Source organism: Lepisosteus oculatus, chromosome 5 (genome assembly GCF_040954835.1).
Source record: "Lepisosteus oculatus isolate fLepOcu1 chromosome 5, fLepOcu1.hap2, whole genome shotgun sequence".
NCBI classification, from domain to species: Eukaryota; Metazoa; Chordata; class Actinopteri; order Semionotiformes; family Lepisosteidae; genus Lepisosteus; species Lepisosteus oculatus.
In genome coordinates this window covers 14,117,071-14,138,753 of record NC_090700.1, presented here as the reverse complement: position 1 = coordinate 14,138,753, position 21,683 = coordinate 14,117,071, and the positions used below count along the sequence as shown (strand labels likewise).

The 21,683-nt window shown below is 34.7% G+C and overlaps 1 protein-coding gene across 1 annotated transcript; it reads right to left on the bottom strand.

The window, feature by feature from the left end:
- Nucleotides 1–14,463: 14,463 nt before the first annotated feature.
- LOC102688281 (olfactory receptor 10G4-like) lies at nucleotides 14,464–15,420 on the bottom strand. Its single transcript, XM_069189718.1, has one exon. The coding sequence runs from the start codon at nucleotides 15,418–15,420 to the stop codon at nucleotides 14,464–14,466; it is 957 nt and encodes a 318-aa protein (XP_069045819.1).
- Nucleotides 15,421–21,683: the final 6,263 nt, after the last annotated feature.

Below are 21,683 nucleotides of genomic sequence, written 5' to 3'. Positions count from 1 at the left end.
ATGGTACTGTATTAGTAATTTAATAATAAGACGTTCAGGTGGCATTTAACCCCAGTGGCCTATTTCACTAATTGGAACAAGACACATTTACAATTTGCAAAATCAGGCTAGCCAGTGAGGTATTTCTATATGTTTTATTTAAATCTAAAAAAGTAATTATGAATAATCTGAATTTTAATCATTTGTTGAAGCACAGCCTTTCAGCAGAAAAATAATAATCATTCTAAATATAGGCACTGTATAATAGCCTTGGAGTTAAGGCTATTCACAATTTATTTTTAATTACTGCAATTCACTTGTTGATAAGCTTTGATTGCCCTTTGATTCAATTTATTGCAATAATTGTAATTGATAATTTAGTGTACATTTACTAGTAAATTAGGTACAAGTTACCAGTAAATTAGGTACAGTACAAGTCAGGTTTTTCTAATCCTCTGATCTTTAGGTTTGTATCACTTTGAGAAAGGAAACAGATGTTTAACTTCAATAATGTTTAATAATAACTTTAATTTAACAATGTAGGACATATTGCAACCTTTATATTTCTATATAGTGGAAACTGCTGCTTTTTAGTAAAGTAAATAAAACATGTAAATATCTTGCTGTTAGAGTGAATTACTTGTTATTTGTATAGGCTGTGTTATTGCTGGTTTCCATATTTAAAATATCCTCAATGCCCCTCTCTGAATTACAGTCAGTACATGCTTATTAGGAAGAGTCTTCTATATAATTCCCCAGTCTGACTTTAGCCTACCTTAATGTAAAAGTTAAAACCTTTGTCACTTTACAAAATCTTTCAAAATGATTTTCAAATAATATAATACAGTATGCATCTGTTGTCATGACTTGGGTAATTCCCAAGTTACAGTATGTAAGTTAGCCACTGTAATGGAGACAGCACACACTCACCTAAAAGAAAAGGGACAGAACATCATTTGTCAAACATTCCCATTCTCAAGAGAGAAACTGAGGATTGAGCTGTTAATTAATGGTAAGAGTGATTCACAGGTACACAAGACCCTAAGGAACTTGGTGGAACCAGTTTCCCCTGTGAGGATATTATCATCTGTCAGCTTGTTAGTGTAGCTGGTGCAATCAAGCACAGAGCTAACAGAACACTTGAGACACAGAATGAGGTTAAAACAAGATCACTGTTTTTATACTTCAGCAGGATGTGTCCAAATATTAGGTACAATGGAATGGGGGGGGGGGGGAGTGATTTTATGTCATATTTTAATAAACCCCTTACCTAGCACTTAACCAGCTACAACATATTTAGAAGAAAGCATATGCTTTACTTGAATATTTTCCTAATAATGGAGAACAATGCTCTCGTTTCCAGCCTGAGGCCTCTTTCTGGGCCTAATAGTTATTTTCTGAAACAAGTCACGTATTCATGTTTTCAGAACAGTGTCATTGTTCTGAAGTGTGTCCTTCAAACGAAATCAACAGAAGGCTCCACAGCTGAAATGTACAGTAGTGTTTTTCTTCTTTACCTTTCGGCATGGAATGAACCTTTACCCGTTCCTTTGTAGCTTGCGCATGCTCATGTGGCTCCCTACTCAATGTCCACTAAACTAAGATGCTGGTTCTACATGTTACACCTGTTCTAAATTCTAAGCTCTCAACAGATATCATCATTGCTCAGGGAAAAGTAATTTTGATATGACATATGTACAGTATAAAAATTTTGTCCTGCGCATTCTGTCCAGTGTGATTTCTGCCTTGCACCCATTGGTTGCTTATCCCTATACTGGATAAAGTGATTAGAAAATGGATGGATGGATATAAAAGTTCAAACGCACTAGAATCTCAAGTTTTAGTATCATTTTATTACTCAGCAAGTCCCAGCTGTCGATCACATTAATTTTCATACAGTATATACAATGTAATTGGAAAACAGTAATATTTTCCCATTCTGTCCATATATAGATTTTAGTTCAATCCAGAGAACATTCAGGACGCATTACACAAGGGTTTTGCTACCCACTTCTTGAAACAAAACAATACTAGAAAAAGATGATTAAAATCACGAAGCTGAAAGCCATCCTTGAAATTTTAAGTTAGCTTATTTCTGCAAGACTCAGAAATCAGTTTTAAACAAAGAAAGAAACTACGCAGCTTATACATGTAATGAAAAGATATGAATAATTAGAATATAATATTTTTTTTATTGAAAACATTTACACATGGTAATTGCAACAGATACATCTTAACGCTTTGTCGCCACTGGAAAAAGAGTCAAATTCCACCTGTTATGATGTCCCCACAAACATTTTGTTATAATTCTGGATGATTATATAGTATAAGCCTGGTTTATGGCTTAAATGAAAGCTAAAATACTGTACATACCATGACCAAAATAATTTTGCTGGATGTCCTATGATCAATTTAAATCAGGTAGTACATAATTCCAATGCATACTGTAAATCAAAACATTTACAGTATGTTTTCAATGTATCCGACAAATATCTGGAAGTGGAGTTATTTTCATTTCAGAACTCAAGGACGTAGACAAGTAAAGATGTACAGTATCTTTTATGTCTATTAACATAAAAACAAAAACACAGATTATAGTGGTGTGCTTTGTTAATTTATGAGCAGTCACCTAAAACAAGAAACTGACAAAAAGGTTCATGAATAAATATAAACTACAATAAATGCAAATTCCATTATTAATATTATTAGAATTTACTTTGAAAATGTATAAGCAGAGTTTAAATTAAAGGTTAAAAGTTAAGTTCTATTTCTATTTCTATTATTTGGTTACACTATAACCTTACAAATTGAATTATAAAATATAACCTGATGACACTTTATTTACTGGGTGCAACACTCTTAAATATCCTGAAGACCTGATTCCTTATCTCCTTTGTTCTGAAACAGTAAACAAAAGGATTGAGAAGAGAGGGACCCAGAGTGCAGACGATAGCTAATACATGTCGTTCCACAAGACTCAGCACCAGGCCTATCCTGGCTAGAATAACTCCGACAAAAGGAGGGACAAAAACGCAAGCAACCACTATCAAGTGACTCAAACAAGTGCTGTACATTTTTTTCCTGTCTGCTGGGGAGGAAATTTTAACCACGGCAAAGATTATCTTTAGGTAGGACATCAGAATAAAAGTGAAACTGCCAAACGTAACAAACGAAGAAATAACAGATGGCACCAGAAGGTGATCTTCAGGATTGACACAGGCTGCTCTGATCAAAGCTGGATAGTCACAGAAAAGAGAGTTAACAGTCCTGCGACAGTAAGGAAGTCTGTCTGCTGTGCCTGTAAAACTGGCAATAATGGCACAAGCCAGTACCCAAGACACCACGATCAACATGATTATACGGGTCTTTGTGAGGATACTGTGATATCGTAAAGGGTTGGATATTGCCACCAAACGATCATAGGCCATTAGTGTAATGGTAAACACTTCCATCATATTGCTCAAGAAGTATGTGAACATTTGAGTCAGACATGGTTTGTAAGAGATGGTTGTCATGTCGGCTAGAAGAATGACGATCATTGTTGGGCTGGTACTGGTGCTGCGGATGATATCCACAGCAGCAAGGTTAGAAATAAAAAAGTACATGGGTGTGTGCAAACACCTGTCCCATGCAATGATGCATATATTAATGGTGTTCCCCAGCAAAATTAGGGAGTAAATTGTCAAAATGATGAATCCAATAGTCTTTGGATGTTGAGTCCCATTAAAACCAACAATAATAAATTCAGTTATGGCTTCAGCTGTGGTATTTCTAAGAGACATGGTCCAGATTGAGTTGTCCTGTAATTCAATATTTCTGTAAACATTACATTAAAAGACAACATTAAAATAATGTAAAGATTTTGAAATAAACTATTTGAAACACTGTTTCCTTTAACCACAATTACCATGATATATAATAAAATAGTGAAGAAGTATACATGTTTTTACAATACATTTACAGATGTGGGTGTGGTAAAAATGATCACAGCTAATATTATATAATTATTAATCTGATTATTAAAATGCTCCATTGTCTTTTATTTTGTCCTAATCTCAGGCATCCATGCAGGCATTTTTTTATGTTTCCAATTTGCTAATGTATAAATAAAAACTAAAATCTCAGATTTCAAAATTACAATGCAATGCATTCAGTGCTGTAATACATTGTTTTCTGTGCAAGTATAGATAAGAAAATTCGTTGAGTCATCTTTTAGTTCAGGTAATTATAAAATACTGTATGAAGATTGAAACTATTTAGCATTTTACAATACTTACACATATGTCTGCAATCGGTATTCAGCTGTAGACCTAACATTGATTCTGTTGCTGTACATGTATATATGTAAGAACTGCTGAAAAGCATTTATTGTAGAACACCTGACCAATGTGGCATGTTGTGTACACAAGAGTCTTCAGTGATTAAAAGATGTCCCACCTGAACTACAAGTAACATAATTAGTAACTTGAGAATTAGATTACAGTTAGATACAATTCAAAATTTTATGTTTGAACAATTGTTTTTGATGGAAGTGGCTCTGAACATATTTTATGTAGTAATCATAAATAAAAAAAAAAATCAATTCAGTGGAATAAAAACCTCAGGTTAAAATATTTACTTCCTTTATCCCTACATACAGTACTGAATATATGGGATACCATTTCTGAGATGTATCTTGGTATCTTTTTATTTATAATAAATATATTCATACCACATTCATGCTACCTGTTTCCATATTTTTCAAGTGCAAGATGTCATGCTGTAAAACCTACGCATCTTACAATTTATTGAGTTCACTAGTTTATTCAGCTTTGCCATGGGAATGTACCCATTTTATGGTACAAACATAATTTGTTTAGTCATCAAGATATTTTTTTTATCCTATAAAATACTTGCAGGCCTGTTTGAATGAACTTGAGCATACAAAGAAATATTTTTCTTCTTCTATAATACTGAAACAATTGTGAAGACTCTGGTTTTATAACATGCCACTAGTTTTGCAATGATAGTATGTTTATATTTTTTTCCTAATGCTGACGTTCATAACTGTTATCATTTGATTCATGTTTCATAACTATGTTGTGTCATACATTTGGTTTGGTTGATTTTGTGAGTTTTGGATTTGACCTTTACCCCTCTCGCTAATATATGACAAAACACCGTTGCTCCCACAGGGTCAGCAATTTTTCATGGTTTTATTCCAACCCAGCCTTTAATTGTTTTAATAAGCTCATTATTAGATTAATCCAACCAATTTATCTTATCTCAGCTCTGCTTTGATGCTGCTGCATCAAAGACACCTTAGAACCGAGAGACTCACAGACCCTCTAGATTGAGGATTGAACAGGAGACTTTAATCACATCTCTATTTCCACCACTTTGCCTACTTTCCACTAGTTTATTAAGTGTCCGACCAGAGAAAACAAAACACTGGACTTATTATATGTCAATGCTAAAGACACATATAGTTCCACAGCCCTCCCCCTCCTGGCAGATCAGATCACAACCTTATCCTGCTTACCACTATACAAGCCTATTGTCCAGCGCCAACCTGCGACCATGAGGACTGTGAGGAGGGGGACAGGGAAGAGGTTACGTGTGTACAGAGGGAACTAAAGCAGAAGTTAAGAGAGAGCAAGGAATCCTACAGGAGGAAGGTAGAGGACAAGATGCAAAGGAATAGGGTGAGGGATGTACAGTATTGAGCAGCATGAGAGAGATCACTGGCCTCAAACAGGCTGGGGGTGTAACACAAGGGAACGTGGAGATGGCAAACAAGCTGAACCAGTTCTTTAACAAGTTTGATTCAGGGCCCTCTGTGGCTCACCATCCATCCCCCCGCAGCCACGTGCTCCCTAAGCCTGCGTAGCTGCGATTGCCCAACACCTCCTCCATTCCCTGACAATCACGGCCGCCTACAGCTACAACCCCCAACAGCTACTCACCAGCCCATTCCCCTGCAGCTGCCACTCTCCAACGCCTCCCCCATTAATGTAGCACTAATGCAAACCAAACCTACTTTCTGGTAGAATAAATGCAAGAATACATTAATATTACCAATTGATACTTCTATTAACAAAGAAATTGGAGAACTAATGCAGTTTTCTTCTTCATACTTCGTACTTATACCTTATTACAGCTTTTGCCATGGCAGGAAACTTCATAAGTCTAAGTTGTTCTCTGTTATTTATGCAAGTTTTTGCGGTTAATAAAAAGAAAAGTTACAAAATGATGTTTGTCATGTTTGTAATAATGATACAGCTATTTGTATTTATTTGTCATTTTTACCATGGCAGCCTTCAAAGATTATAGCAAACAACCTACAATATTTTAAACATGCAGTTGGGGAGCTTTAGCTGCTATAGTATTTCAGTGCTTTTTTAGAAAATAAAATTACAGCCAAAGGACAGAGGAGTCAGACTCATGGTGTGATGGAGTGGGACTGATTAATGTATTTTACTTTCTGTTATGCCAATTTAGAAATTCTCCTATTTAGGACTTATTAAATATTATTCATTTTTTATATTACTTAAGAATACAATTAACACATTATCTATTTCTTCAGATGATATTCATATCCAAGGCACACCCTGGTTACAAAGTAATGTTTGTACTGTAAACCACCAGGAAACTGAGTTACTGTAATGTAGCAGATGTAGCTTAATTACAGTGCTGGAGTAATTAAACTAAGGCACTCCTATTTTCTTAAAGACTTGACCTGTCAGTAGAATACAACAAGGAAAAAACAAATAAAAATATCTTGCAAAATAAAGTACAGTAAATGTTCAATACTAGAGGTCATTTGAAGTTTTTTTATTTTTAAATCACAATCTTAAATGATAAGTGTGCCCACAATTAACATAAGATTAAAGTGAACTAAATGTAAATGGATTTACAAGATATAAATTGTTTTCCTGAAATTTCGTCTAAGATATAGCATAAAGGTCTTTATTCACTTTATTTTCATTAGTTCAACAAGCCAAAAGTGAAAACTAAATTTATTTTTATAAACTTAATTTAGATTGAAACATAATAGGCCACATTAATACAATAGTTATGCTACCATACATTACACCACCATACATATTTACTATATATAAACAAATACAGTATATATATATAAAAATATACCAGGGCTGGATTTTGGTATTCTCAGGCCCTAGGAACTTTCACTCCAAAATGTGCAAAAAGAGGGGTAAATGTAAATTAAATTACGTTGATTGACATGACGCACTTTAAACTATTCTAATGCTGAACCACATTATTGATGGAGTGAGTTGAGCGCCTGTGCCTACAGTGCCTAATGGGAAATCCAGCACTGAAATATACATCAGCACTACATAAGGGAAATAACATGGGCTGTGATATCTTATAACCTGTTATCTACAGTATGTGATAAACGATTTAGGAGATTTAAAGAGAAATTGTGGGGACTGGAATGCAATGTGACCATCAATTTAACAGTAGTAATGTAACTCTTATACTGTATTAACACCAAAAAATAAAGACGTGTTTTTGGTAAAACTGCAATCACATTAAGTTGTTTACACAATAAGGGATAACAGATAACATCTGTTTGTTTATTCTACATCATGTGACATTGTACTCTTCAAATATTTTTCATGATATATAGGATATATTTTATGATAACAGCCTGATAAATATTAAAAATGGTAATATTAGTGCATCCGCTTTCTTGCTCAAGAAAAAAGAAAACAGCAAAACCAAAATGATAACCTCATTCACTTTTTATTATTTATTTTGTTAAGTGTAATTTGAAAACAATGCTGTACATGATCATTTTGTATAGTTTTATATGTACAATATGTAATTAGATGGTATTTGTGAAAATTGTCCTGTGTATTAAATTCTAAGTTGTTTTTGTTCCCTGGGAATAGTTTGATTAAAATTAAACATTTGCCAGTGAAAGAATACAAAAAACATTTTATTTTGATAAATACACGGCAATATGGATTCTGTGACAACCCTTCCTGATTTTATAAATAGCACAATATAAATAGATCTTTTTAAATGTTAAGCTCCTGAATAATAAAAATCTGAATATCCCATGATTTACATTTCTGAAATGTTATTACTTTTTGTATATATAACATTTGTAATGTAAGGTAAAAAGCCATATTAAAACACTTTTCTATAATTTAAATACAAAAATATTTATGAAAACACTAAAGCCCAAACCATAAACCAACGGCTTGTGTGGGTATATCTAATGATTATAAATGAAATAAAAATAAAGATAAACCAGTAAAGAAACACTATTTATTAGTAACAAAAGTATTAAAAACACTGAACAGCTGGTATCTTATCTCTTTTGTTCTAAAACAGTATACAAAGGGGTTAAGAAGAGAGGGTCCCAGAGTACAGACAATAATTAATATGTGCCTATCTGAGAGTCTTAATGAAAACCCACTCCTTTTCAACATAATTCCGATAAAAGGAGGGGCAAAAACACAGGCGACCACTATCAGGTGACTTAAACAAGTGCTGTACATTTTTTTCCTGTCAGCCGAGGAGGAAATGTTAAGAACAGCAAAGATTATATTGATGTAGGATATCAAAATAAAAAGCAGACTGCAAAAAATGACCACCAAGGAAATCATAGATGGTAACAGAAGAAGAATTTCAGGATTGACACAGGCTGCACTTACCAAAGCAGCATAGTCACAGCATGCATACTGAAGGGTTGGTTGGCAGAAGGGAAGTCTGTCTGCTATTCCTGTAAAAACAGCAATAAGGGCTGAAGCCAGCGCCCATGATGATATGGTTAATAAGGAAATACGAGTCTTTGTGAGGACACTGTGATACCGTAAAGGATTGGAAATTGCAACCAAACGATCATAAGCCATTAGTGTAATGGTAAATACTTCCATCATATCACCCAAGGTGGAAATGAACATCTGAGTCAGACACGGTTTGTAAGAGATGGTTGTCATGTCAGCTAGAAGAATGATGATCATTGTTGGGCTGGTACTGGTGCTGCGGATGATGTCCACAACAGCGAGGTTGGACACAAAAAAGTACATAGGCGTGTGCAATCGCCTATCCCTTGCAATGATGCATATATTAGTGGTGTTTCCCAGCAAAATTAGGAAGTAAATTGTCAAAATGATGAATCCAACAGTCTTTGGATGCTGAGTCCCATTAAAACCAATGATAACAAATTCTGTTATGGCTCCAGCTGTGGCATTTTGAAAAGGCATGGTCCACGATAGTGCTGAAACTCCCAAATCCTGTGAGGAAAAAATAATAAAAGAGTGTAATAATTAAATATTATATTAATATTGTAATAATTAAATATTGATTAAATAAAGTAAGGTTTCTTAACTGAGTTTCCCTTTATTAAGAAATATATATACATATGTTATGAAAATATTGAAATAAAAACTATATTTTACGTTTTCTTGGTATTATACAAGGACAGAAACATTACTTACATACAATTCTACAATTCACAGTACATAATGTCTTCTTACTTTGAATTAACTTTAAACAAAACATAAATTTTAGTTAAACTAATGAAAAGTGGATATTTATGTAAACATTAAAGTAATACGAAGAGTAAATTCAATGTTAATTTATGCTAAACAAAAAAGCTTATCACATTTAACAAAATCCACTAAAACAAAATATTATTAGAAAATAACTGAGTCAAGTGTGGCCAAATTATTTGATTGTAGGCAAACAACTATAATAAATTAAATTGTCAAAATTGCAGATTTTGTCAATGTGGTACTCCCGCAGAACTAAACGTGGTGGAAATGAATGTGCTGTTACGTGAATAGAAATTATGCCTCTCTAGGTGTGAAACAATATGAAGTTTTGTTACATGAATGGATGGAAGTACTTACATGTATTCTTTGCATTCAGTATACAGCTGTAAACTGCCATCACTGCTGTTGTTGTACACATGAGAGATGATAAGTATGTACAGTATATATAGTGGAGCAGTTCACCACCAGGCCATGTCAATACACAAGAGTTTGATTATAACATAACAAGCCCCACATGAATTGCAAGTAACTTAGCTATAACTTAATGAACATTTTTTTTCTTTGAACAATTCTTTTGTAAAGCACCTATGAAAATAAACCTATAAAACATTTCATACGATGTATGAACATATGAAAAAAAGCAATATCAATAGCTCTGATAAAGTTATTTCAATTGTGCCTATGTGTCTATTTCAATCTTAGTTTCACCCCTGACTTCATGGAGCAATCCATATAATTCTTCAATAATTTCAGTGTTATGTTCAAAGCATGAACTTTTCTCTCATTTTACTCCTCTCTTTCTGACTCTGCATTATGCTCAGTCTTTCATGAGCCTGTATCACTATCTGTACCAGTCACATTGTGTACATTTGCAGTCTTGAGTTTCTCACTCTGAGCTCTGCGCTTATTGCATGGTTGGTTTCTGTCTGCCTTATATGACAATATAACACTCTCAATATGATACCACTTATAACATTTTCCAGTTTTTTTCTTTAAACCAACAAATGCTTGCATTGCATGATGTTTTGCCACAGCACAAATATGTTTACCTTTTCTATTGTTACAGCTACGAGTGACTAAGGAAGTATCTCTAAGAATCTTGATAAAATGGGTAACATGGTTAGTTTTAACATTTCAAGCTTCAAAGCAAAGGGAAGTTTGGCTGACATGTAAGGGGTCCAGATTCGGTATTCAAAGCAATCAAAACGTTAATGTTTTTTACTTATTTATTTTCTTTACTTAGATTATTTATTTGGCTAATTAGGTTCTGAGTAAATGATTAAGTATCAAACAGCAGGTCAGGTAGACAGCACAGTATATAACTGTTGTAACAGAAAGAATAAGGTTCTTGATCCCGAGATGAAGTAAAACAGATGAGTTTATTGCATGCAACGAACAATAAAGTCGAAGTCTTGTTTCCCGCAAGAAACAAGACTTGTTCAATGTGCCGGTACAAACTTTTAGGTTATATAGTCCTTCCTTGCCGCTTCGGACGTCATTCAGTGTTATGGTAAGGGGGGGGTCATGGTATTTGGCCAGTTAAGAGGCCCTGGCCAAATGGTCAGTTTAAGATTATGCCCCCAGGGGGTTCCTTGCTCGCATCTGGAATCCTTATCAGTTAACCCCCTTTCCTGCCATAAACCCCTGTTGCTTAGAAGTCTAATTTTCAGGCAGAACTGACTTAAGTTAACCCTTTTTACATCTTGTCTCTTACTTCATAACTAACAGGCAGGTACAGGAGAAGACAACAACAGGGAAATAAAGATATTGGAGGTGAGAGCTTATCTGAAAAGACCAGATTGTAGCTAATTATTTGAACTTTTTTACGAGAACTTGATATTCTGTATATTTAGGGAACTGAGATTTTATTTGTGAAGAATCCCTTGGTTATAAAGGGCCTTAATTGGTTTAAGTGTGCATTCTTAGGGTGATAGGTTCCCATTTATGTTGTGGAATCCAAATACATTTACAAAGAGAAACATATATGGGTGGAACACTAGTTCCTTGATCTCACCCATTTCATCTTAAAGTTGGTTTTAGCCTTGAGTTGAGAATGTCATTGTGTCATTGTGAGAATGGGACAAAAGCAAAAGAAAAGAAGTTTGAATATGTAAAATGTGAATATGAAATTAAATTGATGAATGATTCCATTATTGTAAAAGACAGTAGTTAATCAAAAAGTTAATATTTAATGTGTACAAATTGCATAAATGCATCTAAAGGAGCCATAACTAGAAAGAAAACTATTGTAGCGGCAATGCTTGTTAATAAGACAGAATTAAGCATTGGTATGCTCCTAAAAGAGGCCCCATCTCACCCTCCATCTCTGTGGTGCAGCCACAGAGAAAGAATTCATGCAAGCTGATTTAAGAGTGTTTTCTTGTGATAAGAAACAAGCTCCCAGACGGGAATGCAATTAGCTGAGCCTGGCTATCATGATCAATGGTCATCCATTGGCGCCTATCAGTCTAGGGAGTGCCGAATGGACATCTGGACTGCATTCCTAAGTGTCAAGAGTAAGTGACTTATATCTCACCTTGACCAACCAATCAGGGACTGGCAGGGCGTGGTAATACCACGTGGGTCTCCAATGCCCGCCAAACTCTCAACCAATCAGCACACATCTGGGTCTTGATCAAAAAGGGTGCGCAAGCTCAGTTCTGGGCTCTCCTTGGCCATTTTCGCGCATCCTCAGAGACAATCACGTGACAACTGCTGTTGTCTACAAAAGGACTTGGACTTTGTTCTAAGCGCGAGGCCGAGGATCCCGTACGTACTCAGAATTCTACCAACGTGAATGCTCCGCTTGATCAACGGCAGCCTACAGTTGGACCCTCGTCGACAACCTGAATAGCTTATTCAGAAGCAGCGCTGGACCGGGAACGAACCAGTTTCTTCCCAGGCAAAAGAGTGACTTGTGAGGACTCGCGGTCACACTCTGTGCATAGAGACTTTCTACTAGCCAGCCGGACTGCTGGTAGATCCCCTCGGAGCAACGACTGCCCTGCGCGCCGCAGTTAGATTCCTCCGCCTGTCCTACTCCGAGCTGCACCTCGACTGGTTGGCCGGTAGCCAGAGGACGCCGACACAACGCCCATTGGACAACCGCTGGAACAGAGGCTGCAACAGAGCCTGTCAGCTGGTTTGGTGTTCGTGCCGGGAAATTCCAAATCCAAACACAGTGGATAAGTAAACCCCATGTTCTACATTGCGTCTCGAGAATTCAATTGTACCTCAACACAAGTTGTTATCAATTTAATTCATGAGTAATGTATTTACTTCCGAGTTTAGAGTAACAGTGGGTAATAACACTGATTAGCGATTTGGTAACCGAACGATATATATTGACATATATTCTCTGTTGTGTATCTCTTTGTGTTTGCATCTCTTCGAGATTATATACCTTGTATATTGATAACCCTCACCGTAAGGTCTGCCGCTCGTATCCAGGCAGACTAGTATATGTTTGGTGCACAGTTATATTAATAAATGTATCCCGTGTATTGAACCCGTGTGTGTGCGTTGTTAGTTGTTCTGACGATTGATTTTCTAAAAGCCCCAACGAACAACCTCGTGATTACTGCTACAATTAATAATTGTCTCAGTAAACCCATCAAACCACTACACTATAAACCATTCTGTGGGTAAAACAGACTTAAATATTCTCAAATGCTAACTTCTTATTTCCTTTGCTCTAAAAAAATACACAAAAGGGTTAATAGAGGTATGCAGTAAAAATAGAAAATGTAATTTTGGTAATAGCTTCAGTAATAGCTCAGATTATTCATCCTAATAATGTCTAATAATGTCTACCTATGAATTTTATACAATCACGTGATTTAAGATAAAGAATCTTTGAATACAGTTTAAACAGCTTGCATCCTGTGTCTTTACAATGTAGTCTAAGACATGTCAAGCATTGTTGTATTGAATTAAATTATACTAAAATAACATTGTAATTTATACTCTTCCGAAATATAATATATTTTTTCTGATTATATGACTTCTCTGTAATATGAGATTTTCATTACACCTTTTTTTCAGAGCTGAACCTGACACAGAGAATGAGCCAGCCAGAGACATGTGTGAGAGAGGGAGGAGCAAGTGAATGAGAGACCTTTTACAGTAAACAGTATTACGGCTAAGACAGCTTCCCATTCAGTGTAAATGGTTTTACGTCTATCATTTAGATTGTATAATTAGCATTAAGAAAAAAATATAAATCATTTTAATGAGTATGTAAATTTGAAAAAAAAAAACATAGTGTTCCCAACAGATTATACAATAAACTTGTCTAAGTAATCTAATGTTTGCTATACACTACGTGGGTTCCTCCATGTTATCATTACTTTTATTAATATTATTTTAATTTTAACATACTGTATTGTGTGATACATAAATTAATAAACATGTCATATGTTGCAGTACAGTATGTTGTATAACACCTCTCACATTTTAAATGACTGCATGTGTATTTTTGTTTTGCTGTTGTTCAACCCTACCTTCAGAATACTTCCAGAAGATTCCAGATGTTGAGCTTGTTCAATTAATTAATCTGATCATTGATCAAAGTCATTAGCACTCATATTACAATTTATTTATCAGGAAATATCGGGCATACCTTGCTTTCACCAAGGAATTTTATTATCACTGAATCAAACTCAGAAAGAATGAGGGACAAAAAAAGTAAAGAAATATTGATGTGCCTGCAAAATTACACTTTTAGAAACAAATATTACATTTCCTTAGCAGCACTGTACTGTTTTTTTTATTTAAAAATCTTTTTTGTAATGTCAGATAAAATGCTGATGAATGTTTCTGTTATTGTAAAAGACAGAACAAAATAAAAAATGTGTACAAATAACTGAAAGCAAGAGAAGAGGCCATAATCAAAGATACAATTAATGTTTATGTTTTTAATATGTACAATTTGAATGAAAGCATGAAATGAACTCATAAAACCCCAAAATGTTTATTTTATTGGTTCAATTGTTGGTTCAACTGTTTTAAATATTCTCAACAGCTGACTTCTTATTTCCTTTGTTCTCAAACAGTACACAAAAGGATTAAGAAGTGAGGGACCCAGACAGGAGCCAATAAGCAGAATATGACGTTCTTTAAGGCTCAAAACCAAGCCTAACCTGGTAAGAATAATACTTACAAATGGAGGGGCAAAAACACAAGCTACTACAATCAAGTGAGTCAAGCAAGTGCTGAACATTTTCTTTCTGGCTGATGGTGAAGAGATTTTAACAACAGCAAAGATTATCTTAAGGTAGGATAAGGCAATAAAAGTGAATGTACCAAACAAGGCAAAAAAAGAGATCACTGTTGATAGCACAAAGTACTCATCAGGATTGACACAGGCTGCTCTGACTAGAGCAGCATAATCACAGAAAGCATATTTAAGAGCTGGTAGGCAGTAAGGAAGTCTATCAGCTGTGCCTGTAAAAATTGCAGTAAGGGCAGAACCCAGCGCCCACGTTGCTACAGCTAATCCAAGTATACGAGTTCTTGTGAGAATACTGTGATACCTTAAAGGATAGGAAATTGCAATTAAACGATCATAAGCCATCAGGGTAATTGCAAAGATCTCCATGACACCACCAAAATGGAACATGAACATTTGAGTCAGACATGGTTTGTAAGAGATTGTTTTCATGTCAGCAATGAGAATGACCATCATGACTGGGCTGACACTTGTGCTGTACAATATGTCTACAACGGCAAGATTGCAAATAAAAAAGTACATGGGGGTATGAAGGTGTTTGTCCCTGGAAATAATGTATATATTGATGCTGCTGCCCAGCAAAATGAATGCATAAATTGCCAAAATGACAAACCCAATAGTCCTTGGGTGTTCAACCCCATTGAAACCTGTGATGATAAATTCTGTAAAGATTTCAGGTGTAACATTGCTAAATGGCATGGTTCAGAATATTCTCCAGAGGTCTGTAAGATAAAAACAGGTTGTTGTAAAAATTGATTTGAATAAACACAAATGAGAAAGTTGCAGTGAAAACATTCATACATTGGATATTGACTTTGAATTATGAACATTATATGCTTATTTTAAATTTCTAAACTTTTATCCCTTAATACAGGCATACATAAGTCTTTTGCTAAATGAATTTAGTATATTGTGTAATTATTATTATACAGTACCGCCATTAAATTGTTTTGCTTGTTAACATCACTGTATATACAGTATGTATGTACTATTTTATAAATATCTCAGACACTATGCAGTGTTTTGCTGTTTTCAGTCACTCCTTTTGCATACTGAATCACAAATCTAGATTTTGACAATTTGGAATAACTTCTGTTCATGGAGTGCTTCTTATTACAAAGTGCTTTACATGTAAGAGAGTACTGACTCCTTCCTTGCAGCCCCAAACAGATCAAGCAGAAACCTGAGTGTGTCCTAAGCCATCTGGAGTAAAGGACATCTTTACGTAGGTCAGACATCAGGATTAACCCTTCTACCCTTATTAATGATCTTTAATAAACAATTAATCAATACATCTATTGAGCCTCTCATCTTAAGAAGCACCTCTTAAATCATCACAGATCACAAAGCTATCATTATACTGGTGCACAGGTATGGAAAGTTTGAGGGAGAAATATCACATACTTGTCCACCAAAATCAGTTCCAGCTTTGCTAACCTTCTGAGGTCTGATGAGGGCGGGTAAAATAATCACACAATTTTAAACCAACAGTTTAAGTAGCATTGTTTTAAGCCTTTTATATTAGCTTTATGGATGTGTATAGAGGAACAAAATATGTTAAAGATGTGGAATACCAGACAGTAAATCAATTACTTTCCCTTACATTATAACACTATATGTAAGGCATTCAGTTCACAAAGTTACTGAAAAAAACATCTACCCTTTACCTGAAGCAAAGGCGCACAGTTTTCCCTTTCAAAATCAAGGCATATACTTACTGGTCTGTTTTGTATTCAGAAATTAAACACACATATCTCTTGTATTTGTTGTCAATATTTGATCCCAGATGTATTTATAGTGGAATGGCTCACCAATGAAGGATACAGTATACACAAGAGCTTTAATTAGAAGATAGGAAAGAATGAGTAAATTGCATTACTGTATGTACAACAAGAATGGGAATGGGGATATCATAATTAGCCGTGAACTTTCTTCATCAAGGTAGTTACTGAGAAAACAAAATCTCTGAAGATCTTTAAAGATATTGTAATCATACTCGCAATGCATAACACATTTGTTTCATGTTTATTTTAGATTGTGCATATGAACAAGAAAGGCCCTCTATTCTGAAAATATTGCCTTTTTAAATAACTATAACACTATAACATCACTTTATTAACCCTTTACAATTTCTTGCATTAGGAATTATCTTTTCGCAGACCCCAGCTTGCTCTCCATGAGACACACAGACACACAGATAGGGAGAGAGCATGGTGTCAGAGCACAGGGTCTGCCATTGTACGGCGCTCCTGGAGCAGTTTTGGGTTAAGGGCCTCGCTCAGGGGCCCAACAGAGTAGGATTCCTCTGCCGGTTGCAGGATTTGAACTAGCAATCTTCCAGCCACAGGCGCAGATCCTTAGCCACAGAGCCACCGCACTTAAATGACATAGTGTAGGGTGCAAGTTGCAAAAGACAAATTAGAAATTTCTCATGCTATAATGTAAAAACATCACATAAAAAGAGTGTTTTTGCCTTCGATTACCCTTCAGGTATGTGAAGAGTACATCTGAATTATTTTTCATGTTTTATAATTATAATATTAATTCCATAACTGACCTTTTACAAATATATTAAATTGTATTACTTAAATACAATAATTTGTGGTGCATAAAAAAGTTGAATGGATTAAGATCATGTGCTGTGGTGTCTTGTTACCAACCTCTTGTGAAATGAGATACAGTAGGTACAGGGGGATGGAGGGAAACAGCAAGAAATGTGCCAGTGAGTCAGTTCAAGACCACAGTGCTGTTCATGGTTTCTGCTTTATTTGCTCAGAACAGCAAGAGCTTGATGATTATGATATAAGCAGTACTAGCAATTAGGTTTTATATTTTAATAAAGATATAGATACAGTATAATATATAGAAGCTATTTAACATAGATCAGGCACATGCCATTCCTTAAGGGTTTCAAATGTAAAGAAATGACACCAGTTTTCATATCTGGAGGCTTTATGCTTCTTGGTGATTAATGGATATTACTGATGGAAAAAAAAACTATATAAAAATTATAATTGTTTTTAAAAACTAAAAACTCTTAACATTTACTAAATTATGTCTTACATTAATATGGAATTTTATAGGTAATACTTTTGGTAGCTGAGCATAAAAATAACAGGAGCAAAAGGTCTCTGAATGTCATAAACAATATTTAGGAATATAAATGTGTTATGCATACTGTATATGGCTGGTAATGGTAGCTAAAATTAACAGTATTCCATGTTCTTCATAAACATTTGATGTATCAAAGTCTTAGTCACTTCCTGAGTTAACAGTTATTTTGGAAACATTTAGCATGTTCTGACTATATTAAGTTTATATACTTTCTAAATAGCTACAATGTTTTAACCTTTTGAAGGTTATTTAATCTTATGAAGAGTATTCCATGTTCTTCATAAACATTTGATGTATCAAAGTCTTAGTCACTTCCTGAGTTAACAGTTATTTTGGAAACATTTAGCATGTTCTGACTATATTAAGTTTATATACTTTCTAAATAGCTACAATGTTTTAACCTTTTCTGTGAATATTTGCATGATTTCTGTAAAAAACAACACTTTTTAGAATCTGTTTAATAGGGAATAGAATACTGAATCGCGTAACTAAAGAAATTAATAATGATATTAATTTAAGGATAATACACAGTATTCCACTTTCTTTGTAAATATGTGCATCAATTTCTTTGACTCATTCACTCCTGATTACTCTAGAAACATTATGACCTGTCCATTTCAGTTACTGTATGTTTCCAAAGGGCGTGTTGGTACAATGAATGTGGTGCATTCCTTCCCCCAGGAGGTCTGTGTTTAATTCTCGCTTAGGGCAAAAGTTTTCCTTTTAACAAAGACTGTTTTAAAAAATTAAAATAGTAAATATTAAGTACACTACATTTTCTTTTTTATTATTTTTATATATCACGTGTTCAATGTGAAATTATATTAGGAAAAACATGAATGAGTGATGTACTTGCTTTTGAGTATCTAGTGTAGAAACAGTATAAATGAATGGTATACTGAATGTATGTATCTCTTGGTATTTGTAACTCTTCGTGATTGAATATATACCGTTTGTAACCCTCACTATAATATATGTTATGTTTATATGCACATTTTATGTATTAATAAATGTATTCTCGTGTATTAGGATTCGTGTGTGTGTTGCTGAGTTGTTCCACAAGGTCGATTTTCTAATAGCCATCGAAGAATCATTTTGTAATTTACTGCTACTGTTAAACATTTTCCCAGTACATGCACAAAACCCCTACACAGGTGTAAGGGAGTTCATAATGCGAGAATTACTATTCAATACATACTGTATGTATGCAAAGCTTTGACCATATTAAGCAGCATAACACAAACTCATTGGGTTCAAGCTCTCTTTAATTTGAGGAACTTTTTCTGTATTTTCTATTTTTACTCAGATAATAATAAACTTCATATTGAATTCTTCTGACAGGAGGAAAGATCTTCTGTGCTCAATAGCTTTTTCACCACAGCAGGCATTATACTACATTTTTTATCCATCAAACAAAGCATTCTGTTGTCTCTTGAAAACGTAAAAACATAATACTGTACGACACGATGGGCAACCAATTCTTTAATTGTTTAGATCCAAAATAAGAAACAATGAGGTGTCCTTGCCTAACTTAGACATCGCATGACTTTAAGAGCTATAAAAAATGATTTTTTTATGTGAGAGAAATGGGTAATTTTTCTTCCCCATGATCATCTTAGAATCTGTGTGTGAGCTGTTTTTGAAGTTTTTTACTTTTTAATTAAACATTTAAAACACTTTAATTTTGTAAACACAACATACATTTCATACAAAAAAACACATTATCCTATCTTCCCAATGTGTGAAACAGATCAGTAGGTCACTGAAAAAATAGCACACCGCCCACTAAGCTCCATCAGAGAAGAGGTGAAACCAAGAGACAGAGGAGGCGTGGAGCTCAGCAATACAGAAAGACTGTTCTTCAGCCTGGAGCGTGTATAGCACTGAATGCATCTGCCTTTAAAACTTAGTTTTTAAAAATTAATCAAGCAATGTAAATAATTTCTTTTAACTTCAAGTCTTTTAATTATCATTAAACATGGATTCCTCACCAGTTAGTTTTATTTTTGAAACCATCGTTAAACAAATCAGGAGATTATTATTATTTAAACAAATTGTCTCTTAAGATGCTGGCTCCATAGATCATACTGTATGTTTGCCTAACACTTGAATGTCCTAAATTTTCATTTGTCTTAATTATTAAGAGTGTATTTTAGCTTCAGCTTAAGTTTTCTCTATATTTTGTTTCTTGTCCTATAGCTCTTTTAATTTTAAAGTTTCCAGAATCTTTACATTAATCTATGCACATTTTAAACTGTCATTTCAGATCGCTGAATTATTGCACTTGACATGGCTTAATTCACCCTTTCCTGAACTTCTATGGCAAGCAGAGCTTGTGTTGTCTGTGCAATCCTCTGCAGCTGGCAATTCACTGCTTAAATGATTAAAAAATTAGATTGCTCAAATTTATAATTTATCACTTATTCTATGTGAACATAAAGTAGTTGTTCTCTGGAAATGTTCCTTTTCTTGTTTGTTTTAGAGACCTCAAAATTGATTTGAGATGTCAAAAAGCTTTTATTTTGTATTTGTATTTCTGCTCCTGAAAAATGATACCTTTTCAACATTGCTTTGCTTGTCAAGATTTTACATCTAGATTTAGGCTCAGATTTCACGTTACACCAATCTTACACTAATTACTAGCAGTAAATACTGATGTTTTGCCTCCTGTTACCACAAAAATGTATAAACGCATTGTAGCTACCATTCACTTTTGTTTGTATGCGTCTCTCCACTCTCTCTCACCCGCTTCGATTTGGACACAGAATGGTTACAAATAACAACATGTCAGGCAGCCAACATCACAACTGGATACAATTTTATCTTGCCTTGAGAAATGGAAAAAAACAAAAAGACTTTTGTCAACATATTTTCTAATAGTATCCATCTGAGTAAACTTGATGTGTTAAATAGTATCCTAGTGCTCACTGAATCTTCACACTCCCAATATCTGAAATATCTGTTTTAACTGTTAATACAATGATTAATATAATTGCAATTTTCTAACAGTAAAATACTATGCAAACTATATTCACATTTCTGATAATTGTACATGTCACAGTATATGAAATATTAATAATATTAATAATAACATGAATGAACCTCAAGACCATAACTGGGATGCTCAGAAAATAGCACAGGAGGGATTGTTTCGTGCTAGCAAGCTAGCGCATTTTCACCTTGTAGTACGAGGACGGGAAACTGGGGGTGGGCTTTTATTTCAGTTTCCATCACTCTCCCCCAACCCCCTTCCTCCGGACAGACAGAGGTGATAAAGGTGATAAAAATGGATTTAAAAGGGAGCAGTGTGTTAAGACAAACTCTGCAAACAGAGTCACTTCTAAGAGCAAGGTGACTTTCCTCTCAATTAAATGAAAGCTACAGTCCAGACAGATTTCAAATTCTTCAAGCAAAATAAGATAACAAGTAATACATGAAAGAAATTAGAGGTAGTGCCACCAGGTAGTGCCACCAGGAGGATTAAGATTCACATAATCTGATTTGTTAAATTAGTCAAAGTGCCTCAGATTATACTCACAAAAAACACATTTCAGAGCTTCTTGGTTTAGCTGTCACCTATTCTTTGACAACAGCAAAACGTGCACAATCCAGCACCCATGACAATATGGTTAGTATGATTATATGAGTCTTTGTGAAGACATTGTGAAGACAAACAGGAGACCAGAGTCAGACAAACAAAGGCTATGAGGTGAGGGGTAGGATAATAAGTCAGAGCCTTATAGGTTAGCACGGGGAGTCAACATGAAGCCTGATAGGAAGCCAGTGCAAGGACTCCAGGACAAGAGTAATGATCACTTGCACATGACCTGGTAAGGATTCCGGCTGCT

Coding starts and splice junctions, on each gene's coding strand:
- LOC102688281 (XM_069189718.1), bottom strand. CDS start 15,420: ATGCCATTTAGCAATGTTACACCTGAAATCTTTACAGAATTTATCATC.